We start from the raw sequence: 24271 nt of genomic DNA on the forward strand, positions 1-24271 counted from the left end.
TTGAAATTTTAATTTTTTTCTTTTTAAAAAATTTGTTCTTTTTAGATATAGATGACAGTATAGTGTATTTTGACATATTACACAGGCATGGAGTATAACTTATTCTAATTAGGATCCCATTCTTGTGGTTATATGTGATGTGGAGTTACACTGTATTGAATTTAATTTTTGCTGTGATATGGCTGACTCTAACATTTGGCCTTTTCAGTTCTCCAAGATGGTTTAAATAATAGAAAACATACAAGCTTTGGAATTATTGTACCAGGAGTTCAAGTTCTACCTCTATACTTGATAACTTTTTTTTTAAGGTTTTTATTTATTTATTTATTTATCTACCTATTTATTTATTTATTTATTAGTTGTAGTTGGACATATGCCTTTATTTCACTTATTTATTTTTAGGTGGTGCTGAGGATCAAACCCCAAGTCTTGCATGTTCGAGGTGAGCATTCTACCATTGAGCCACAACCCCAGCCCCTTTTTGATCTTGGACAAATTATTTAACTTCTGTGAGTCTCGGTATCTGTATTTGTTAAATGGAGAAAAAGATACCTACCTTTTGGAAAAGATGTGAGGATTTAATGAAATCATATATGCAAAACACCTAGCACATAGGAATCACTATGTAAAAGGCTATTCTCATAGGAATGGTTGCAGAGTTGGAGGAAGATGAGGAAAGGTAAAATAAATTCTCATTAGCTGATAGATGCTTTCTTAACTTTATGGTTTTACTAGCAAATGAGGAGAATTCAGCCTAGCCATATAGCAACATGGGCCTGTTTTATTTCTGCAGGCTCTGGCCACCACAGAAATCAGAATGTGCAGGACTAAGTCTGAGAGAGTGGAAGAAAGAAGGAGGATAAGAAGAATGGCAGCAGACAGGATATGTTCTTATAGTCAGAGACTCTCCCAGCATTCCTCATGGCTGATGGTATATGCATCAAACCATGCTACCAAAGTATTTTCTGCTCAGTCTCCATAGATATTGCTCCTTAGCTCTAGATAAGTTCCCCCACGAGTATTTTACCAAAAGCAAGAAAGGCAGCTGCATAATTAACTGCCAGGTCCACAGAGCTGACAAACTACTGTGTCATCAAAGAAAGAGAGAGTCATGCGAAATAAAAGGACATGGTTCAACTCCTCAGTCAGGGAGTCAGGTGGCTGTGAGGTGGCACGTTTGACTTTGGCTCATTAATGAAGTTTCTCTTTATGTCCTCCTCCTCCTCTTTGCCTACCTGCCCACTTCTGGTTCCACTGGATAGGCAGCCTACCCAAATCATCATGTTCAGAGTGTGTGCTGTGTTCCCAGCATTTATTCAATGCACCTGTATCGAATATCTTCCCAGCATTTATTCAATGCACCTATATCGAATATCTTCTATGAGAATAACAAAACTAATAAGATTAGAGTGTACACTTTTGTAAACCCCAATACAGTACTCACACATTCAGCTAATTGTTAAATGAACATATAATATGTAGAAACTAACTCTAGAGGGGCTCAGGGAAAGGAACCTTGAGGCTGAGGAAGGCTGCACTGAGGAGGTGACATTTGCACTAGGCCTTTAGCTGGGATTCCACAGGTGAGGGCACAATGGGTAAGGGAGAGCAGGGAGGAAGGGCATTCCAGGCAAAGGAAGTATATGCACAGAGGTGAGGAGGACATGAGCCCATAGCATGTCTGAGGACTGGCTGGTAGTTTCATGAGCCCAGACATAGGCTGTACAATATGAGGCAACAGCGGAAAAGGCCAGAAGGCCATGCATTTTTCTATGTGTCTGTGAATTTTGAAGCCATTGATGGGTTTTGAGTATAGAATGATAGGATTATACTTGTATTTTGGGCAATCCTTGGGGCTTCAGTTTAGTGAAAGGACTGAAAGAAGATGAGAATGGAAACTGGGAAATGATTGGAAGATTACTGAAATTGTGGACAATGCAAAATGCTGCAAACTGATCAAGGAGGATCAGAACTGAGAACCAGTTAATTGGATTCTGCAGTTGGAGATCTTTAAAGAGATCTAAAAGTAATTTCAATAGGATAATATAAGCAGAATTTGGATGATTAAAACTGTGATTTGCAAAGTGTGGTCCCCAGAGCAGCAATATCCATATTACCTGGGAACTTGCTACAAATGTAAATTATCCAACTCACCCCAAAACTCTAAGAATGGAGTCCAGCAGCTGGAGTTCCTTACAAATATTCTGGTGCATACTAAAGTTTGAGAGCCACTGGCCTAAACAAGTATTTCTCCATCTCTTCTGCACGCATTCCTTACTAGGAACTAACTCTTACAATTGAGGCATTTCGTAATCCCTAATATTATGGTTTCACAATTCTCTGCATAAGTTGTTTCTTCTGTCAGCCATATGATTACCCTTACTCAGTATATGTACAGCCTCTGCCTGGCAATACCAAACTCATGGTTTAAGGCTTAATGCAAACATCACTTTCTTAGGAAGCTTCTCCAATTTCCTCCAGGCAGCTCTCCTATGAATTTTTGCATATATTTTTATTATGGCACTTATTAGAAGTTTCTTGGAAATAGGAACTCCCCTGTCCATCTTTATTTCTACATCATTTTTCTGTGCAGATTCTCAGTAAATATAGGAAGAGGATACTGCAATGGGTTGAGGAAGTAAGAACAGCAAGGGATAAATTTCTCTCTTAAAAGGTTTGGGAGTGGGATGGGTTTGGGACTCAGTGGTAGAGCGCTTGCCTAGCATATGTGAGGCACTGGGTTCTCAGCACCACATATAAATAAATAAAATAAAAGTCCACTGACAACTAAAAAATATTTTTTAAAAAAGGTTTGGGAATAAAAGGAAAGATACATGTATCTACATTTATCTACAATAAGTGTGTGTGTGTGTGTGTGTGTGTGTGTTTATATAGGCTAGAAGAAACTTGTTGGCTGAGGGGATTAAGCCAGTAGAGATGCATGGTGAGATAGGGTGGAGGCATACGGATAATGAATGGCAAAATGATCCTGGTAAAGGCAGAAGAGGATGAAATCAGGGGCCGATGCAAGTGGATTAGCACTGAAAGAAGGGAAGTTTCTTTCCTCTGAAATACAAGGGGAGGAAGAAAAAGTGGCAACAAAAGAGATAGATGAAGAGATTGAGGGGGAGAGTCTGGCAAGTTCTTAGATGTCCTGGCCTGCCAGTAATAGAATTGTTGGGGACAGGGAAGGTCTTGCAGGGGATGTGACATTGAGCTGGGAGATGTCTTTAGAGAAGTAGGAAGTGAAGCCTTTTACTGGGAAGGAAACAGGGAACAGAAAGTGGGAAAGAGAAGAGTGGTAAAGACTTGTAAGTGCCATGGAGGGGGCAAGTGGTCAGGGGAAAGGCTGTAACAGGAGATTCTTTAGGGGGCACTCCTTCTCCTTGATTCAAGATAAAGAAGGGCCCACCCATTCAATTGACTTTGGCAGTGAAAGCAGCATGTGGGTATTGACTCCAATAAGATATACAACTTCTGGATACAGGTCCCAACACCCATATAGAATGTATTCTAGCTCTGTATCTCAATTAACACTGGAATATTCTGCAGAAAATAACTATGCTACATATGGCATCTATGTAGCACCAAAATAAAATATTTATAATATATAAATTACCTGAGAATCCCAGGATAAAAACTGTATTCAGATGTGAATTACTACCCTTTAATTTTTCCTTTAACTTTTAAATTGATGTTTTCGTGTTTACAATTGAAGTGATAGCAGTACATATAATTGGTTCTTTCTCTATTGGTTTTTGTCTTTTAGAAGTCAGTATTTCAAAATAAAGTGTGGGAGTGTGGAACCAATCAACAAAGTTGTCTGACCTCCCATGTGGCAGGCAGAGAAAGGAAAAGCAGTCTTTGGTTTGCCTCAGAGTTGGAGGCTGCCAAGCAGAAGGTTGGGTACCATACTATAGGAGAGCACAAAGAGGTTTTGTCTCACAATAGACTTGGAGACCAGACTTATAATAAGTAATTAGAAGACAACTTAGCACTCAAGTGGGTCATCTGAACAACAGATGGGATTGGGTCACTGAGACAGAGACCTGTGAGCAAATATTAGCATGCAGAGGTCAACTGTGTCACTGGGGTTGGTCAGATGGACCTGGGCTTATCACTTAGAAGCTGTGTGATCTTGGGCAACTTCCTCTGGTTTTAATTTATCTGTGAGGTGGAAATGATACTGACACATAAGCTGTTTGGAGCGTTACAAACAATAAAATAGGTAAAGTGCTTAATAGGTACTTGACATACAGTATGCACCCATTAATGCTGGCTGCCACGATCATGACCAATGTCATTAGTGTTGCAACTATCTATGAATATTTATGATGGAAGGGACTGATTTGAACCAGGAGAAATTAAATTTTTTGGAGGAAATTCAGGGAGGTATGCTGGAGAGCTGGCCTCTCCTGCTGCTGGGACAATACTGTGGGCTTATCCCAGGCCTTCAGGGTGGAAGAGGGAGTCATACAAGGGGGAACTCCACCTTGATTCTTTGTTTGCTCCTGTGCATTCTACTTCCGCCTTTCTAAACAGGTGCATGTTACTCCAGAGGACCCTTTCACCTTCCTCTCCCACTCTTCTGTTCTGTTTTTCTTCCCTTCAAATCTTCTAACTTCCCCTTTCTCCTCAAAACCCCAAGTGGTGGATGAGTAAGGAAGTATACTACTTTCTGCATGTTCTAAGTTTGCCTTTTTTGAAACTTAAAGTTTCCTTCCTAATTCCAGCACTTGGGTTTAGGTTAGTAGGTGGTGCTCACCATATCATTCTTTACCTTATTTAAAAAATATCTATTCCTGGGCTGGGCTGGGATTGTGGCTCAGCGGTGGAGCGCTCGCCTAGCACAGGCGGGACCTGGGTTCGATCCTCAGCACCACATAAAAATAAAGGCATTGTGTTATGTCCATCTAGATCTAAAAAATAAATATTAAAAAAAATCTATCCCCCCAACCATTGTCTTTAGTAATACTCTCAAATGATGGTCATCAGTAGAGACAAGGATCCTAGGGCATGAGAGTTTATTAAGGAAGGCTCTTTGGAGGCAACTATATCTTGCAGAAGAAACCAACAGAAGTGTGAACTGTCCTCAGGGCTGTTCGCAGAAGGAAAGACTGGGCTCAGATAGAAATCTTAATGTGGGAAACATTCTGTCTCACCATCATCTGTTCTTCCATTCCTGCTTATACATTCACCAAGTATTACAAGAAGGAAGAAGTCAAAGCTTTGAAAGAAAATTGGTTGTACCAGTGGTCTAAGCAAAATGACAGAGTGGGGCTTGATTGTGGTTCAGTGGTAGAGCATTCGCCTGGCACATGTGAGGCACTGAGTTCAATCCTCAGCACCACATAAAAATAAATAAATAAAATAAAGGTATTGTGTCCATCTACAACTAAAAAACAGAATGACAGAATGGTTATATTGCAATATTCCTAACAGAGACCAAAATGATTTAAAAAAAAAAACCTCAACTTTTTATCTGGGAAATTCAGATGCAACCACCTCTCATACACAGAATTCCAATTTCACATTCTATCCTGAACTGACCCCAAATACTGCCATACCTGTAGTTTTATAAGAAACCCTATTTGTATATTTACAGTCTATTATCTTTGACAACAGATACCTGGTCCAAGCCCAGCAATTACCACCTCTGTCTGTTTGCACACATTAGCAGACATACACACCACTGATTTGTACTTTCCTATAAAATTACTCTTTCCCTTTTTAATTAGAGTGTTTTCAGAAGTAAACCCTATCGTTAAGGCCATGTATGCTTCTATTATAAATACCTGTTGCCAGCCATTAATTATCTCCTGATGAATTACTTACTTCGAAGGAGTTTTTTTTTTTTAATAAACGGATTTCCCCTCATTACTTTTGATGCCCCCACTCTCATATTTGGTTAATCATTTTGGAATTCCACATTATAAGAGAAATGTTCCCTTTTCTTCTGCTTCAGGGGATTTAGTTAGATGTGATCTGCACCTAGATGATATGAAGATTTTCCACATTTTAAGGTAGAAAATTTTTGTGTGCCTGGACACTTTTCAAGAATTTCTTGGATAATTATGAAGGCAAAATATAAGAATATTGAGTAGAAACAACTAAATAGTCTCTGAGAACAAATGCCACAATATTTCATAAATATTCAGAGTTGCATAATCAATTTAGTGTCTGAAGCACTGAGACTCATCCAATAATAGTGTGGTTTCATAATTATACAGTTGTGGATTTATGATGCTTTTGAATTGAGGAGATGCTATTGGACTGAGATACATGCAGGTCAGCTCTTTTTTACATCATTATATATGAAAAGTATACACCCACTTAGGAAGCAAAATGTGATACCTCTCATTATAATATATGTCAGAGTGGATTTTAAGTCAGGTAGTGATAAAGTGAACATTCGTATGCTGGGCAAGTGTTCTACCATGGAGCTGTACTCTCAACCCAGGAATAGGTTATTAGACAAAGATAACCTCAAACTTTTCTCTCTTAAACCTTAATTACATTAAGATACATTTGTGGTTTTTTTTCAAAATATTTATTTTTTTAGTTGTAGTTGGACACAATACATTTACTTTATTTTTTGATTTTTATGTGGTGCTGAGGATCAAACCCAGGGGCCTCACATGTGCTAGGCAAGCACTCTACCGCTGAGCCACACCCCAGCCCCTTAAGATACATTTTTAAAAGGATAAAAATATGTCAGGAAGCCAAAATTACAACTACTTATATGACTTGTACACTTAATCACAGCAGAGACAACTGGATCTATACTCAGAGACAATTGGAAGGGTCTGGCTGGCTCCTAATTCTCAGATGACTTGAATCTTGAAGTAAACCTCTGTTCTTTAGAACTTGAACAAACGAGTTCTCTGGTCAAACTTCATGGAAATTTCAGAATATGAAATTGAGCACTTACTCTGTTGAAGGCAAAGAACTATTATTCTGAGGTTTACAAACAGGAATACGAGATGAGTAAGAGATGATCCCCATCTTCACACTGTTTACAATCAGTAGCATCGGCCACCTCAGCTCATATTTGGCAGGCTGGACTGGAGGAAATGCAAGTGGCCTTGAAATTAATCACAGTGTTCTTTACTTTCCCATGGCCCTGTACTTATCTCTGTTGTAGTTATGTTATTTATGTTTTGGCCTCCCTCAATGCACTGTGCTTTTCACAGAGCAGGAGCTGGGTTGGTCTTATTTATGTCTGTATTGCCAGAATCAAGGATGTGCTCCCCCCAAAAATGTCTTAAAATGAAAGAACATATTCACTTGTTTAAGTCTCCCAATGACAGTAGGTCAGGTTTCTCTGACCTAATATAGAAACAACAACAACAACTATGCTTTCTGCTCAGAGGTCCTCACATTAAATATGTTGGATATGCTTCCTATGATTGCAGAAAGATGCAGTGGAATGAGACTGAATAAGAAGTCAGAAATAGTGAGGTTTTGCCTTAGCTCTATTATTAAGTACTTGGTTAGCCTTGGGCAAGACACTTTATCTCAGTATTTTCATCTTTGAAATGGGGATAATAATGAGTGGCCTCCCTATTTCCCACGATTGCTTTGAGGATCAAATGAGATAATATGCTTAAAAGTTCTAAAGCACGGCCCAAAAGCAGGGGCCGTGCTTTAGAACATTTTTTAAAAAAATATTTTTTAGTTGCAGTTGGACACAATATCTTTATTTGTTTTTATGTGGTGCTGAGGATCAAGCCCAGTGCCTTACACGTGCGAGACGGGTGCTCTACCACTGAGCTACAGCCCCAGCCCCAGCCACAGCAAGACATTATTATAAGAAAGAAATCTTCACTTTTAATCCCTTTTTCCACAAACATCTCACCACACATTTTTGGATTCCTAGGTTATGTAGTCAGATATGTGAGGTAACTAAACTTATACTTAATACCTACCCTAGGATCTTGACTTCAATATTTACAGTGTTTAACTGACTCAGCCTGGGATTCTCAAAGACTCCTAAATATTCTTTTAGATTTTCATTTCTCCCCAATTTATATAGAAACATATCTTTCTTATTTAACATTTATTGAGCACTTCTGTATACTACATGCTACAAACTGGGGCAAGATAAGCAAATAAGCCAGAGTTTCTACCCCTGAGGGTTTTTATAGACTGTTGGATCTGAGAGGAAAGATGAGAACAAATGAGTTAGTTATTTTATCCTGTGTTTGCTTTGGTAGGCAATTTTACATGTGAGTTTTAATTAATAAAGACATATTTGTAATTTTAAGTTCTGATTAAAAGTACTGGTAGCTCTTATTCATTTTTTCCTACTGCTGAAGGTCTATATAAAAATCTATATTTTAATTGGGTCCTGGAGACTGACTTTTAGTTTTAGGACTTTGTCAATGTTTTCCTGCCAATCTCTCCTATGAAGTAGAATTTGCTATGACTAGAAGCAGTGTTCTTGGGGAAGACCATTTCCCAATTCAGTTTTGAGTAAACTGCTAAGTACATTTGGGGCTGACATTCTCAGGCATATTTGGGCATTTCACATGGTCAGTGGCTACTCGAGTTTTGAGATATCATTACGAGTCACTCCAGCTTCTGATAGTGATCAGAGAAATATATGTACACAATGGAAGTTAGGCTTAATTTTGGGAAGATGCCAATTCAAGAGTGCAATTCCATTCTGCTAATCAGTCAGGTTACACCCAGGTCTCCCTAAGGCTGACAATAGCTACTGCTGTTACTCCAGAACAGTTTCCCCCTTCCAGCTATATTGATATCTTGCCTACTTATCTTCACTATCAAACTCATTTTCCTTCTCCTTTACATCCTGTATCTGGGAAAAGCATTATCATGCCTCAAGGAATTGCTGATTCCTTGATCTACTTTTCCTCTTTCATCTAAGCAGTTACCAATCTCAGTGTCCAAGCCCATCTTTTCTGTATTCCCACAGCTTCTGTCTGAGTTCTTCTCAGTTCAGGAAACAAATTCTGATTTCCATTTCCCCTGCCTCTATACATGTTGCTGTGTGTCTGGAATAGCTTTAAACCTGTAAATGTGAGAAATTTCCTCTTCTGCACCTGATTAAATTAATGGTTTTGTCCTCCAATTCTTACGCTAGTTGTTAGGTTCTTCTTGGAAGCCTTCCCTGATCACCTGTGGGCTGAGATTTGACTCACAGTCCCTCAGTTGTGAATCTACAACACTCTGCTTGTCATATTGGATTTTAATTCTCTTTACTTGGTTCTCTTTATCCTTCAAATCCTTGAACAGGATCTGGCCCATGGTAAGTATTTACTGGTTGGTGGGTTGGTTGGGCTTGTTAATATCTCTTAGTCTTTTCTGGTCCCAATTTCTTCCCTTGGTTTTCAGTTCCTTTTTTGTGTTTTGTTTCTTTATTGATTTATATTTATATCTTGCTTCAAAACATGTCTTTCAAAGCACTTGCTCAGTCCTAGCCTTCTTCCATTCACAACATTTACTCTATTTTTCTTATTCTTGCCAGAACATATACAGTGAGTTTAACATTACAACAAATTCAACAAAAGCTATATTGGACGTAATAGTTGCTTTCTTTTAAACAGCCACCAGGGAACTACACATCTATTTTAATAATGTTGTTAGACATATATCATTTTTGGAGCTGCTCTTCAGGGATAAGTACCCTTACCTTTTTCTCAATGTATTTTGATAGTGACAAATCTGATCTTTGCAGGTGAATTTTAAAATTTGAATATAGCCAACTCACTGAGAAATATCTGTAGTGAGTAAAGAGGATGATCAGACTGTGGGGGTCAAGAACTAAATAGTAGTGTTATTATCTTTTTAAAAACATATGCATAAGAGAAATTTCAAAAGTATTTTGACAAATGTTATTTTTGAAATAATATGTTTCTAGCATCCAAGGTAACTACTTTCAGTAAAAGTACTTGCTTATCTGTTCTAAAATACTTAGTAAAGTACAGTTTTGTAACATCATGGGAGTACACTCATACTGAGATGACTTACACTTGTTTAGTACTGTTTCATATTCTAGTTCAACATCTATAATGTGATAGACACTGTGGGTGAATAAGGCCATGGTCATTGCCCATGAAGACTTCCTAATCTAGTTGAGAAGATAGAAATACAAAACTCCTGTGTGAAAAATAGATATCAGTGTAAGATAAAGGAAGCAGTACAGTGGAGAGACTGTCTGTTAGAGGTAGAAACTCGTTACAGTGTTGGCAAACCCTCTTAGGAGTGAAGGATGAATGATGATTAGAAGTTCTTCAAGAGGAGGAGGGAAGGGGACTATAAGACTCACTCCAAACCAAAGGAACAGAGGGTACAGAGTCTGAAACAGCAAGATATATTTGGGGAATCTGAAGTCATTCTACTGTTACTGTGTAAAGTTCACAATGGGGGCAGGGATATCAGGAGATGGGACCAATGAGGAAAAGCCATTGTATGTACCATTTTTAGAAGTTTGACTTTGTTCTGTAGGAGTCAGGGAGAGGTTCTATGGGGGAGACTTTCCCATCCCATAGAATTATAAACTCCCACATCCAATTAACTACAAAAGTCTTGTCCCATCACACCCCGCCATTTTTTTTTTCAAGATTCTTTCAGAACCATCAATTCCTTTCCACTCTGCCATGTATCTCATTAGTTCAGGGCTTCGCTTCCCTATGCTTGGACTGTTTCACAAACTCCTGACTGGTTCTGGAGCTCCAGTACACCTCTGGCTCTTGACAATCAATTCTGCACTCTTGCTCTTGACAATCAATAATCACAGCAATCTTCCTTTCCAAGTCTTACCTCTGCTCAAAAACCTTCAATGGTTTTCTATGATCTGAGAGATAACACTCTTGTTTCCACTTTCCAGTTGTCATTCAAAGTCTGTATGATCTGATCCCAACCCCATATTCCTCTTTGTCTCCCTTAACTACTAAAAGTGCTAAAAGTTATTTATTATTCTCTTCCTTTACTTTTTCTTTTATGTGGGTTCTTCCTTGAAATGACAGGCCCACACAATTTGTTGTCTGTTGTTAATTTCAGTTCTTACAAACCCTCATGTACCCAGGCCAGATCACATCTCCCATTGTCCTGCCAGGAAGTATTCACTATTCTGGTTATTTTCTTTTACTGTATACATATGCATCCACAAATAACATATAGAATTGTTTTGAAAAAAATTAGATATTCATAAATGGCACATTTTATGTTTCCCTCTGCAATGTTTTTTTTCACTATCATTTAGTTTTCAAGGTTTATCCCTATCTTCATATATGAAGATAATCTTTTCAATTGCATTTCAATTTGTAAATATATTATACATTATTCATCTGGCACCCTGTGAATGGGCATTTAAGTTGTTCCCAATTTTTGGCTCTTACAATATCCTCAGCTGGTCTACTCATACACATTTTACTGACTTTTTAATATCTTGCTCTCACCCCAGATACTTTATGAAAATCTTCTCTGAATCCCCTAGCCCACAGTAGCAGAGTCTTAGGTATCATTACTAATGCATCTTAGGTATCATTACTCTGTCTCAGGCACACTCCTATGCAAAGCAAGCTGTTTAAGAAATATCTAACCTGAACTAAAGAAACAGCCCAGGGGATGATCCTGTTCCTTTTAAATGGACTTTGGCGCCTTAGCCCCCATTTCCTTCTTTGACAGCACTGGTCCCACTCCTCTAGCTGGCAGGGGAGAGGGTGGATGTGTGTGCGTGTGTGTGAGGGGAAACGTTAGGTATGTCTCTCCCTACAAGTTCATGATTCTGGCAAACCCTAGTGTTTGAAGTTCAGAGTCCTTCACCCACCCCCTTCAGCAGAGGCACCTCCCAGGCAGGCGCTTCAGCGTGGACCTTGTAAAGGCTCCTCGGGACCCGGCGCGGTTGGGGAAGGATGGTTGAGGAGTGGGGGTGTCTGAGTTCTCGTAGTAGATCCCTCCGCGCGGAGCTCTTGCCGGCGCTTCTTCCTGCGGGAAACCCCTGGGTGCCCAAGGCGGCGGGGCTGAGGCTGCGGCGACAGGGGGCGGGGCTTTGCGGTGGGAGGAGGCGGCCGAGGCGGAAGGACACACGAGGCTGCTTCGCTGCACACCCGAGAAAGTTTCAGCCAAACTTCGGGCGGCGGCTGAGGCGGCAGCCCGGGAGCGGCGGACTCGCTGTGCAGGCAGTCAAGGCTTTCAAGCCTGAGCTTCGGAACGTAGTGCCGGGTGGTGAGCCGCCGCAGCAGCTAGAGGAGGGGAGAAGTAGTGGGGCTCCTGGGTTGGGACCCCCTCCCCATGTGGATCTGCCCAGGCGGCGGCGGCGGAGGAGGAGGCGGCGATCGAGAAGATGCCCGCCCTGCGCCCCGCTCTCCTGTGGGCGCTGCTGGCGCTGTGGCTGTGCCGCGCAGCCCCGGCGCGTGGTGAGTATCTGGCTGGGGGGCGCTGTCCCCCGCGCTCTGGCCGCGTAGCGTTGGGTTCCATTCGGCGGGCATGCAGGCCACCTGAAGCGACCTCCCCCTCACCCCCGTCCTTTCAGAGAAGGCAGGCCCTGCGGCCGGCGCGGAGAGAGGCCACTTGATTCCCGAAAGTTTGGACATCGTGGGTCCCTGCTCATGGCTGGCCCCTCCCCCGCGCTCCCCACCGCCTCCCTCTCGGCTTTGCCACTGGCCGCACACACGCCTCCTCTGCCTGAGCGAGGCCGCGCACCGAGGCTCACAAACTGCCTCTTCCGAGCACTGGAGTTGGACAGTTTTGCTCTTTTGGTTCCGCGTTTCCTGGGGGTCAGGGGAGAGCCTAGAGCTGACTGCTCCAGGCGAACCACCGCTGGCCTCGGGCCGCGGATGGGCAGAGCGAAGGAATGCCAGATTCTGGCGAGCCGCGAGCGGGGCAGGGCCTTCAAGCCCCAGGGCTTGTCCCTTCGCTGCCGGACTTCGTTTTGCCAAAGGGAAGCACGCAGTCTGGGGTGTGTGGGTTTGGTTGGGATGAGGACAGGGTTTTGTGGCGCGCCCGAGTTTTGACACTCTGACCGGATTGGCGGTCTGGATGAGTTGGGTGTGTTGATGAGTCGGGCGTGTAGCTCTGTCTTTGAAAGGTGGAGGCAGGAGCAGCGGAGAAACTGGTGTGGCTGCATGCTGAGCCACATGATTTAAAAATTTCAACTGCTGTTATTCTTTCCGAGGAGCGGAGTTCTGCTGCTGTTTCAGACTGTGTCCAGGAATGTGGTGTGACGATCATCAACTCCTCCAACCTGGCAGCAGCTTTTGCTGCTCTTTTGGCAAGGTTGGGGGTGGGGTGGGGCGGGGCGAGCGAGGAAAAGTGGATACGTTGATTCAAAGTGATTCGGTAGAAAAAGCCTCTTTATGGTTGGATATTCCCAACAGTCTAACAGGGTTGGAGCAAGGAAAGAATCGTATTTTACCCATCCCACCCACTCTTTAAATTCTGAATTTCTTTAGTTTTTTTTTTTTTTTTTTTTTTTTTTTTTTTAGTGGAAAGAGCTTGGATTTGAGGGGCTCTGCTTTGTAATTCTGGATTCAAAACTGCTATATTAACTCACCAATAGAACAGGAATGAAATTATCCAGCTAATAGGATTAATTAAAAAGGATGTATTTTAAACTCATGGCTCTTAATAGGTGTTCAGAAAGTCCTTTCAGGATAGGAGCTGAGTTTATTCTTTCAGAACTCTGTGCTTCTAGTGGGGTGGTGGTGTCTTGTGCATGTTTGTCGAATTGAAAGGGCCCCTTCTTTTCCTGAGCCTAATCTGAAGGAAGATTTTACTTTTACCAAAAAACTAGTGCTTGAACTATGTCTCTTTTCAAAGAAAAGGAGAAGATGAACTTCAGAAAAATATGGTCTTTGTTCATTGTTAACAGGCTGCCAACATGCCAATCACAGATGTTCAAAAGAGAACAAGGTTATTTATCACCTGAAAACAGTACTGGGTTGTTCAGCACCAAACAGATACTTCTTGGAAAGTTCAAATTTCATACACTATTAGGTCCCTAAGAATTTCAGAAGTGGATCTGGAGGCTATGTGATGATGAAGCACAACTGTTGTTTCTGATATATGTAATAAAAATGATGTAATGTTATTTTTACCTTTCCTTTTTCTTTGAGTGGAAGGTTTAGTATAAGTGTAGATTTAGGATAAAGAGGCATATAATCAATGGAATATTCTGAGGGTTCCAGTCCTTGGCCTCCCATTAACTTATTTTGTTTAGTAAATAATGTAGTCTTCATGATCTATAGTCTCTCCACCTATGAAATGGGACTAAAGACATAACCTTTAGAGGTTGTAGGAAATAATCAATACAACTGTAAGGTTATTACAAACAAGTATTAAGTGATAAGACTGATGTCAGAAAGAGAATTACTCTGCCACATAGGGCTTCTTTCATTCTAGGACCCTAGTGTACAGAACTATATCCCCTTTTATGCTTCTGATCTGGTGAGGTACTGCTATAACTACTTAGTTTATAGAGGGTCAACTTGAAAGTATTACTCAAGTTGGCTCAAAGGGTAGGATTTAGTCATTTTGGTTTTTAGACAGGTGTTCTTTAGGTGCTAAACTACTATAATAGAAGAGATTAAAAACCTTGTTTCTTAGTACAAATCTTAAATCTCACAGTCTAGCAGTGAAGGCTTCTTGAATCCTATTATGATTGTGTTTTGTCAAGGTACCAATTAATTATAACACACCCTTCCAAACTTTTGAGTGTTCCTGTGTTTGGCTTATGGCCAGTTGTTAATTTAAACTTCACCAAATTCCTAAAGCAAGGAGCTGTCAGCCCATCTGTCTGATTGTCTAAACACAAATCTAGGACCACCCTTTGTTCCTTGTTTTATTTTGTTTTGCGTTGGGAAGTGACTCCCTGGTTTTGCTGCTTGCTAGATAATTTTTCAGCTGAATTCTATTGCTTTTAAAAACATTTCAGGGGCTGGGGTTGTGGCTTAGTGGCAGAGCACTTGCCTAGCATGAATGAGGCACTGGGTTCAATCCTCAGCACCACATAAAAATAAAATAAAAGTTATTATGTCCACCTACAACTAAAACAAATATTTAAAAAATCCCAACATTACAAAGAGCAATTGTTTTTTTCATGTAGAGATGAAATTTACCCTAAAACTATTTCTCTTTGTCTTTCTATATTATTTATCCTCTTTTTTGAGGTATGAGTCTATTGGGGAGAGAGTGGTTATTTGTAGTGTCTCTTCTTTTCCTTATGTGTTGATTTTTTAAAAAGTTGATCCGTGTTGACAAATCTCCATCCCTTCCCACTCTACTGACTTTTTTTTTGGTAGGCTTCTCTTGGCATAAAGGAACAACTTTTGGTTCACCTGGATTGTAGTTGCTGACTTTAGGATGTTTAAAGAATGTCTAAATTCAGTGGGATATGCTTGGATGCTTCAGAGCAGTCTTACAATACATTTTAAAAATATCACACCCACAGAAATTCTATTTTGCCCACAAAATTTGCATTGATCTAGTTCCCACTCTCTGATGCCATTCCTAGTGATCCTCCTCCCTGACCCTTCCATTGTGCTTGAACAAAGCTTTGTGTCCTGGCAGCATCAGAATCAGCTGGAGTGATTCTTGGACTCAATGCTCAGGAATTCCCATACAGTATGTTTAATAATCTCCATGTTTTTTAAGGTTTACAAAATGAGTTTGACACAGGAACCTGGTTGAAACTCTTTGATCAACTCCACTTTTTCTGCCTTCAAGAGGTGTATGGGATCTTTATAAATTTAATAATTCCTACAATGAACCTAATCTTAGTCAGCCAATCTAGTGTTTAACCCTTCTTACTCCCGAATTCAGAAATTGCTAACATAAAAGCTATAGAATATAATGTAATTACTTCTTGTTCATCTGGGTGCAAAGTATCTCCATTGTTTCTGTAGAAGTTTTCTTATATTTGAATGATATTATAAATTCTTCTTCCTCCTTCTTTGTTGTCTCCTTTTCCTTGAGGATCATTTGCATATTTAATTTTTGGAGCCTTTATCTTTTTGTCCAAAATGGTTTTAGAGTAAAAAATTCCAACATGGTTTGAATGAGATTTTATTTTGTTATCTTTATGTTGTGTTGATGGTTCATATTTAAGTGTTTCATTTCCTTTCTGGATATCTGTAGTGGATGTCTCAACTTGGTCCATTCATTTTCCTTCCTTCCTTTTCTGATTCTTCTTTTGTCTTCTACCCTTTCTCTGCAAATGATTTGAAACCAAAAGGTTTTCTGCTCTCTGTGTAGCATTTTGGAAGGCTCACGGAACTAGGAGCCAGAAGAAGAATTTTCCATTGGTCTATTGCTAATTGGTCTATTCCTAACTTTGTAGGAAAGGTACTGTTTTGCTCCTTCATTTTCTCATATACTTTGTCTGTGGTCACAGAGCCATAATAGAGTGTAGAATAGAATTCCTTTCTTCTAGTCCACAAGTCCTGGGTCTTTCCGACTCTCCATACTGCAGACTCTCCATACTGCATGGGTTTTGTGTACAAATGGGTTTACATACACAAAAATACCTAATACATCTTCAAGTGCTTTTTTTTAGTGGGGGGGAGTACTGGGGATTGAACTCAGGGGCACTTAACCACTGAGTCACATCCCCAGCTCTATTTTGTATTTTATTTAGAGACAGAGTCTCACCGAGTTGCTTAGTGCCTCACTTTTGCTGAGACTGGCTTTGAACTCGTGATCCTCCTGTCTCAGCCTCCCAAGCCTCTGGGATTACAGCATGTGCTTGGCTTCAAGTACTTATTTTAATGTGTGCTGGAGGAAAAGAATTGTGTCTTTTATGTGTTTCTTCTAATACTCATATCCCTATTCCTCTACCTGGCATGGTGCCTTGGCAACTAATAGGCACTCAGTAAGTAAATATTTGTTCAGTTGAACAATTATTTTTAGTCATTTTCTTATTTTGGACTACCGTGGTACTCCGGGACAAATTTTAAGTAGCATTTGCAAGAGTCACTGCTTACTTTATACTTAGGGAAGAGCCAAATTTCCCCCTTCCCCATGTGTTTTATTTAAACTTGCCATTTTGAGTGTGTGTGTGAGTGTGTTTTCTTTCTCTCTTTTTTTCTGATCACTTCTGGTATTTATAAAGGTCACTTTGACTTTGGAATCTTAACTTCAAAGGCACTGGCATCCGCCCCCTGCCTCTCTCTGTCTCTCTACTGCTTCCTGTATTACTACTATAGGTCAGCAGTTTTCTATTATTTTGTTCAGAATTGTCATGCCATATTGTAATTTTGTCATCTTGAGGACCAGTCATTTTCTAAAATAGTATTTTTTACACATTACAGCTAATGTTTTAATGACATTTTGATTTTTTTTCATCTTAAGTTGGTTATTACAAACTTCTACTAGACTAGGAGGATATGTGCATATTTCCTGAACACCACTGGAGGGGAGGACCTCTAAAGGTGAGACATGATAAATAAATATTTGTGAGAACCACATGATAAGTGAGTTTTCTCTGGAACAAGATTTTGTTCCTTGAGGGCAGGGACTCTACTACACATATCCCTTCTCTGTCCTACAGAAGAGGAGAACTTGTCTGGCACACACCCAACATGCAGAGTCACCTGAGCAGCAGGTGATGGTTGAGCACCTGTGGCTCCCGCTTTGCCACTTTGGGGCACACTTGAGATAGATGGTGAGTCAACGGCTTGTCCCTCTTCCTTCTTCTTTTGAAGACAGCATCAGTTGAAATTTGACCCTGCCTAGACTTTTGTGCCATCCCTTTTTGTTACTTAGCAGTGACTGCAATTTTCATATTTGTAAGCTTATGTGTTGACAGGAGCTTCACAATTCATCTAGTCCTTCTATCAACTCCATGCTTGATGAGATTCTCTCATAACATCCTGGACAAGTGGTAGCATACCTTCTCTCTGTTTGACCACCTCTGGTGAAAGTCTGCTCCCTGTCTCCTGAGGCAGTTTTGTCAATCTTTGACCAGCTATAATTCTTAGATCTCATATTCAGCTGTAATCTGCCTCTTTATGATTTGCACCCATTGGCATTGTCTCAGGAATTTTTCTCAGGGTCTTGAGCACTGACTGGGTACAGGGATCCAAATGGGGTGGTTATATAACCTTTGCTGAACAGACACCCACCTGTCAGTAAAAGGAATGAAACCCAATGAGGAACATGAAGTTGATCTTATCTGAGATGGGTGCTTACATGTTGCATACCTTCTATCCAGGTGGGCCCTGGTGGGAGAAAAAAAAATTTGTCTAGCAATGTTTCACTGACCCCTCTTTTTATCATAATACTGAGTGTTCTGGAGATTCTGATTCAGTGGGTCCAGAGTGGTATTTGGGAATTTGTGTGTTCAAGAAATAGCCAAATTGATTCTAATGTTACAGAAAATTGGAATCAAGACAGAGTGAATCTGGAAAATCAAGGTTTTGTTTTGCTTTGTACTTTTGTTTGCTTTTTTGGAGAATGCCATAGAGAGGTTGCCTTGTCTGGGTCCCATGGTCATTTTTTTCCCCTTTGACTATGCCTGTGTATTCCTGAATGCCTAATTTACTAGGGAGAAGAAAGCTCCTTTGATTCTCCCTTAAGGCAAATAAAGTTGTTTGTTTTATCTTTAAAACATAATAATCTGCTAACTCTCCCTGTCTTAGGACATGCTTGTATATGGATAACTTTGGAGGAAGACCTCTTTTCCCTCCACCAGAATGGTACTTGAGGTGTCAGAATACATAGGGGTTCCACGGCCTGTTTGGTGTCCATTAAGGAATTCTGTCTTCAAATCTTGTGAAGGATGCCTCCTTTGAGAGTGCAGTTTTGTGAACCTGTAAATGCATACCCAATGATAGGTACTTCTCTCAGATGGATTATTGAGAAGACATGTCAGGTCACTCATTTCAGGCAGTCTCGATTTTGAAGTGTTTAGGTTATACCGGCAAATAGAGTGAGAAAAGGAGAATAAAGGGGGACTCTAGGGGCGTGAGCAGAACTGAACAGTCTGCAAGGGGCCCAAAATTTTCTCTCTTATAAAGACGTTTGATGCCACTGTCCTTGATGGGAAGAAGGAAGTGGTTTCTGATTTGAAAGGATGTCCTCACGGGCTCTGGATGGGATAAACCATGCAGTGTTCCTTGGTAGTGGTGGAAGGCTTGCTTGCTGTCTTTATTTCTTTCTTCTCTCCTTTTTGAGGGGGAATATTAGTTATGTGATAGAAAACACATCATGGCCTTAAAAATAAGAGTGAAAACAAGAAATAACTTAAGAAAGAGGGTTAATTGAGTCATGGTGAGTAAAGCAATTATTGTATTAGTTTGTTATGTAAATGTGTACATTTCTTTGTATTCTCTGATAGGATCCTTAACTATTAGTTTTAAGATTTTTCATTTTTGCAACTCTGCTGAGTTAGTGCTATGTGAGGGGGGATTTTAGTGTGTTGCTACATTAATTTGTATGTGTTCCCTTGGCATCACATGGTGCAGACAGAGTTCAGGGTATTCTAGTCTTTAGATGTGTGGGAATCATTGACCAAGTAAGAGTTATGATCCTTCCTCCAAGAGCTGACATCATCATTGGAGACAAGATGGTTGGGCATAGAAATATTAAATATAACCAGTTATTCACTTATCTACACCCTCCTATAGTTTGGGTAACTGACTAAGAGCTGTAGAACCTGGGGAAGTAAAGCCAAATCCTGATACCATTAGCAGTCCCAGCTCACCTTCTGGACTTCTATGCTATTGCATACTTTCTGCCATTTTTCTGTTTCCCTATTGTAATTTAAAAGTATAAAAATTTAACTTGGGGAAAAGATAAGGACCCTTTTGTTGGCATGGGTATACATATAAATTTAGCACATGTTGTGGTGTCTGTTATGTCTGTTAATGGATTTGTTGTGAGACAGTGAGCGAGCTATGTCCTCAGTCCTGGAGGCCAGGCCTGATCTAGGACAGGTTAAAGTTAAATATCTTCTTTGAAAGATCCAGTTCTTTTTTTTTTTTAATTGTACTTGTTAGTTATACAAGAAATAGAATGAATTCTGACATACATATATGGAGTATAATTTCTTATTCTTCTGGTTGTCATGATGTAGAATTACATAGGCCATATAACCATATATGCTCACAGGATAGTAATGTCCAATTCATTCTACTCTTTATTGATTCTTGATTTTACTTCTTGTGCTTTAGGAGTCTTGTTAAGGAAATCAGTTCCTAAGCCAACATGATGTAGATTTGGGCCTACTTTATCTTCTATTAGGCGCAGGTCTAAAGCCTAAGTCCTTGTGGAAGATCCTGAAGAAATTTCTCATCATAGTCAGGCAATGACTGAGGTGCGGTGTGGGCACACCCAGAGCTACCGCTGCAGGTGGCATTGATGAATCACACAAGATCTCCCTCACCCTTTTGTACTTGTCTTGGCAAAACCCTGTTCTACCAGCTTCTCAAACGTGTGTATTAGTAGATTGATTGAACAAGCTCTTGGGGGATCATTTTGCTGTCCCTTGCCCCTCTTGAACTGCAGGCCAGTGACCTTGACTCAGCTGTGCTGCCTTTGCTATTCTGGCCAGGCAGTGTGGGGCCTGAGTCTCTCTTCCCATTGGATGGGGGCACCTTTTCCCAGAGGCCTGCCTGGGGCAGTTTCTGGTCTTCAAGTCAGTTCCTTGTCTTCAAGTCAGTTCTTTCTGCAGGTTATTGGCAGCTGTGCAGTAACTTTGGGTACTTTGAATGTATCAGCCAAACATCATGCCAAGATGGACTCATCCTCGCAGAAAGACAGGTTGGGTCTGTGGTGTTGCAGAACCTGTTTCTGGGTTAAGAGTTGCTCTCCCACCCATACACATGTTTATTCATATTAAGTGTGTGTGTGTGTGTGTGTGTGTGTGTGTGTGTGTGTTTTGTGAGGTCAGGAAAACATGATGATAATATTTTGATTGGAGTCAGATGTTGTCTCCTTAATAATGTGTTTCCATTTAACAAATAGCCTCCCCTCAAAATACTATTTTACTTGCTGAATAAGGTTTTGAATCAGGAGCTGTGGTTATATTCTAAAGTATACTGCCTTGTTTTGGAGGCAGGTGCATTTTTAAATTGTGTGATTTGTTTTTTTTTTATTCATCTCTTTTTATCTCATCCTCCCCCCCCTCCCCTTATGGAAGGCTTTTAAGTCAGAAACATTTTCAGTAGTCTATTTTACCTGGTACATAGCAGGGAAAGATTTCTATGTTGGCATACTTATCCAACATTAAATAAGAATAATTGAATACTGCCTTCTAAATAATCTCTTCTGTTGCATTTCTTATATGAATAGCCTCAAAGGTAGATAGTGCTAGTTGTTTACCTTCTCAAAATGGTAAGTATAATAAGTTGAACAGATACTTTTGCTTAATTCTTGGTTTTCATATGCATTTGTGTAGAAAGTGTCACAACTTGTTGAAGTTTTGAGGAGATGTGTGTGTGTGTGTGTGTGTGTGTGTGTGTGTTTGTGTGTGTTTATTTCTTTTTTAAATTGGGGATTGAAACCAGGGGCCCTTTACCACTGAACTACATTCCCTTCCCTTTTTATTTTTTGAGACAGGGTCTTGCTAAGTTGCTGAGGCTGGCCTCAGACTTGTAATCCTCCTGCCTTACCCTCCTGAGTAGCTGGGATTACAAGCATGTGTCATCATGCCTGGAAAAGGACATGTATATTTTGATTATTAATTAGTTTTTATATGTTTTTCTTTGCTGTGAATAAGACTTTTAATTTGCTAGATCTTCTTTAATTGGAAGCATTAAGCATATTTACTTTATTATATTATTTAAAGCACTTCCTAATTTTAATGAGGATTTTTAGGAAAAAGAACATATCCTGAGACATGCATGTCATTGCTATTATTTCAAGTAAGTGACAATTTGACTCCCAGTGACACATATTTTCTAAGAGATTTAAAGAAAATAGTTATAACTAAAACAATAATTGTAACAATTTCAGGTAGGTTTACATAGCAACAAAATTAGCCCTTGTATTTATACATAATTAACTCATATTTATACTTTGATTTTCTCTGGCACCTGTTCAAGATTTTTTTTTTTGTGTGTGTGTTTGTTGGGGGAGAGATATGGAAGTAGACACATTTAGAAGTAGTTGAGGATGTCTGGAAAATCTAGAAAAGTATTAAAAAAAATCTATAGTCACACCACTGTTAGTATTTTAGTATACATATTTGGTCTTTTATTCCCTATGCTTAAATTTGAAAAATTCATTGATTGATAATACATTTTTAATACATAAGGCAATTTTCTGTTCTGCTTTTTTTGGTAATTACAAATATTTTATGTTTGAAAGCATTTTTAATAAATTTAATGCTAATGATTAGATACACTAATGATGAATTTATTGTGTTTACCCTTCTTTGGTTACATATTTGATTTATTTCCATTCTTCTGTTTTTAGATTTTCATATATACATATGAAAATCTATTTATAAATATAAATAGATTTTCATGTGTGTGTGTGTATATATATATATATATACATATATATATATTAATTGATCTTCATACAGAAAGTTCCCTTTTTAAGATTTTTTTCCAATAAGCTAGATTTCCAAAAGACAGATTACTAAATTTACCCAAGAGAGTGAAGTTAAAAAATAAGGAATAAGGGTTTTTGAGAAACAGGATTTCCTATCACTTCTAGCCCAATATCATGGTTAACATTTCAAGGCATTCCTAATAGTTTTTATTTTTGGTGTCTGTTATTAGAATTGGGATTTTAATGTAGATTCTTTTATCCTCTGCTTCTGTACCACTTAAAATAATATAAACATTTTTCAAATATGTAAATATTATTTGAGAGTATGATTCCAGGGTTGGGATGTGGCTCAAGTGGTAGCTCGCTTGCCTGGCATGCATGCGGCCCGAGTTTGATCCTCAGCACCACTCAAACCCTCAGCACCACATACAAAGATGTTGTGTCCGCCAAGAACTAAAAAATAAATATTAAAATTCTCTCTCCCTCTCTCTCTCTCTCACTCTCTCTTTAAAAAAAAAAAGTATGAATCCAAAGTTGCTTACTGTTTTCTTAAGTCTAGTATACTTCATTTAAAATGAAATTCATTCTTAGTTTCCAGTATTTCTAATTGTAAATAATGCTATGGTGAATAATTTTTTGTTCATAAATCTTAGTGGAAACATTTATTTCCTAATATAGACACCCAGAAGTGAAATTATTTTATCTAAGAATCTAAACCTTTTTGTGGCTTTTAATACACAGTGTCACATTCCTTTTTATATAGTTTGATCAAATTATACTTTTATTGGCAGAATATGAAACTGTAAATGTTCTCAGCCATTCTATTTTTAAAATTTCACCATTTGATAAGAGGTAAATGCTACTACCAAATTTTAGTTTGCCTCTCAGATTACAGTAATGCTGCCTATTTTTTTTAAGGTGATTTGTGGCCATTTGTCTTGCCTTTTGTTTTTTGTGTATTTATTTGGCAAATTGTGTCCTTTACCCATTGAAGTGTTCATTTTTCTTTGTTTTTTTTTTTTTTTTTTGGTACCAGGGATTGAACTAAGGGGCACTCCCACTGAGCAATATCCCCAACCCTTTTTCTTTTTTTTTTTTTGTATTTTTTTTAGAGACAGGATCTTACTGAGTTGCTTAGGACTCAGTTTAAGTTGCTGAGGCTGGCTTTGAACTCAGGATCATCCTGCCTCAGCCTCCTGAGGTGCTGGGATTATAGGTGTGCTCCAGTGTGCCCGGCCATGTTCAATTTTTCTGATTTGAAAAAACTCCTTAAATATTAAAAGTATTAGTCCTTTATCTTAAATATGTCACAATATATATGACAGCAGTTAACAGTACATAATATTACATAATATTAAATTGCTATCAACTTTGATACAAAAGTTACTCATTTGAGAGGCTGATCTTTTTTATTCTTTGATTTCTAGTGGACATGATAAATTTTTTTTATGTATTTGTTAACTGGAACTTTCTGTAGCTATTTTAAAATTCTAATCTGACTGTATCATAAAACAATATATTGCTGGGCATGGTGGTGCATGCCTGTAATCCCAGCACCTTGTGGGGCTGAGGCAGGATGATTATGAGTTCAAAGCCAGCCTCAGCAATTTAGTGAGGCTCTCTCTATATATGGCTGGGACTATGGCTCAGTGGTTGAATGCCCCTGGGTTTAATCCCCAGTACCAAAAAATACCCCCCAAACCCAATATACTATTGATTATATATGCCTAAGAAATACATATTTATTTCAGTTCTAAATAAAAAAAGATGTTGTAGGGAAGCAGCATATTCTGGAGCCAAGTTTGTGATT

The 24271-nt window shown here is 39.3% G+C and overlaps 1 protein-coding gene across 1 annotated transcript in view; it reads left to right on the plus strand.

The window, feature by feature from the left end:
* The first annotated feature begins 12040 nt into the window (after positions 1-12040).
* Positions 12041-24271, plus strand: part of Notch2 (notch receptor 2) — a 151504-nt gene continuing 139273 nt past the window's right edge. The window contains exon 1 of the mRNA XM_078026900.1: positions 12041-12383. Coding sequence (XP_077883026.1) covers positions 12311-12383 — 73 coding nt within the window. The 5' untranslated portion in view covers positions 12041-12310. The remainder of the gene's footprint in view (positions 12384-24271) is intronic.

Source organism: Ictidomys tridecemlineatus, chromosome 11 (assembly GCF_052094955.1).
Source record: "Ictidomys tridecemlineatus isolate mIctTri1 chromosome 11, mIctTri1.hap1, whole genome shotgun sequence".
Classification (NCBI taxonomy): domain Eukaryota; kingdom Metazoa; phylum Chordata; class Mammalia; order Rodentia; family Sciuridae; genus Ictidomys; species Ictidomys tridecemlineatus.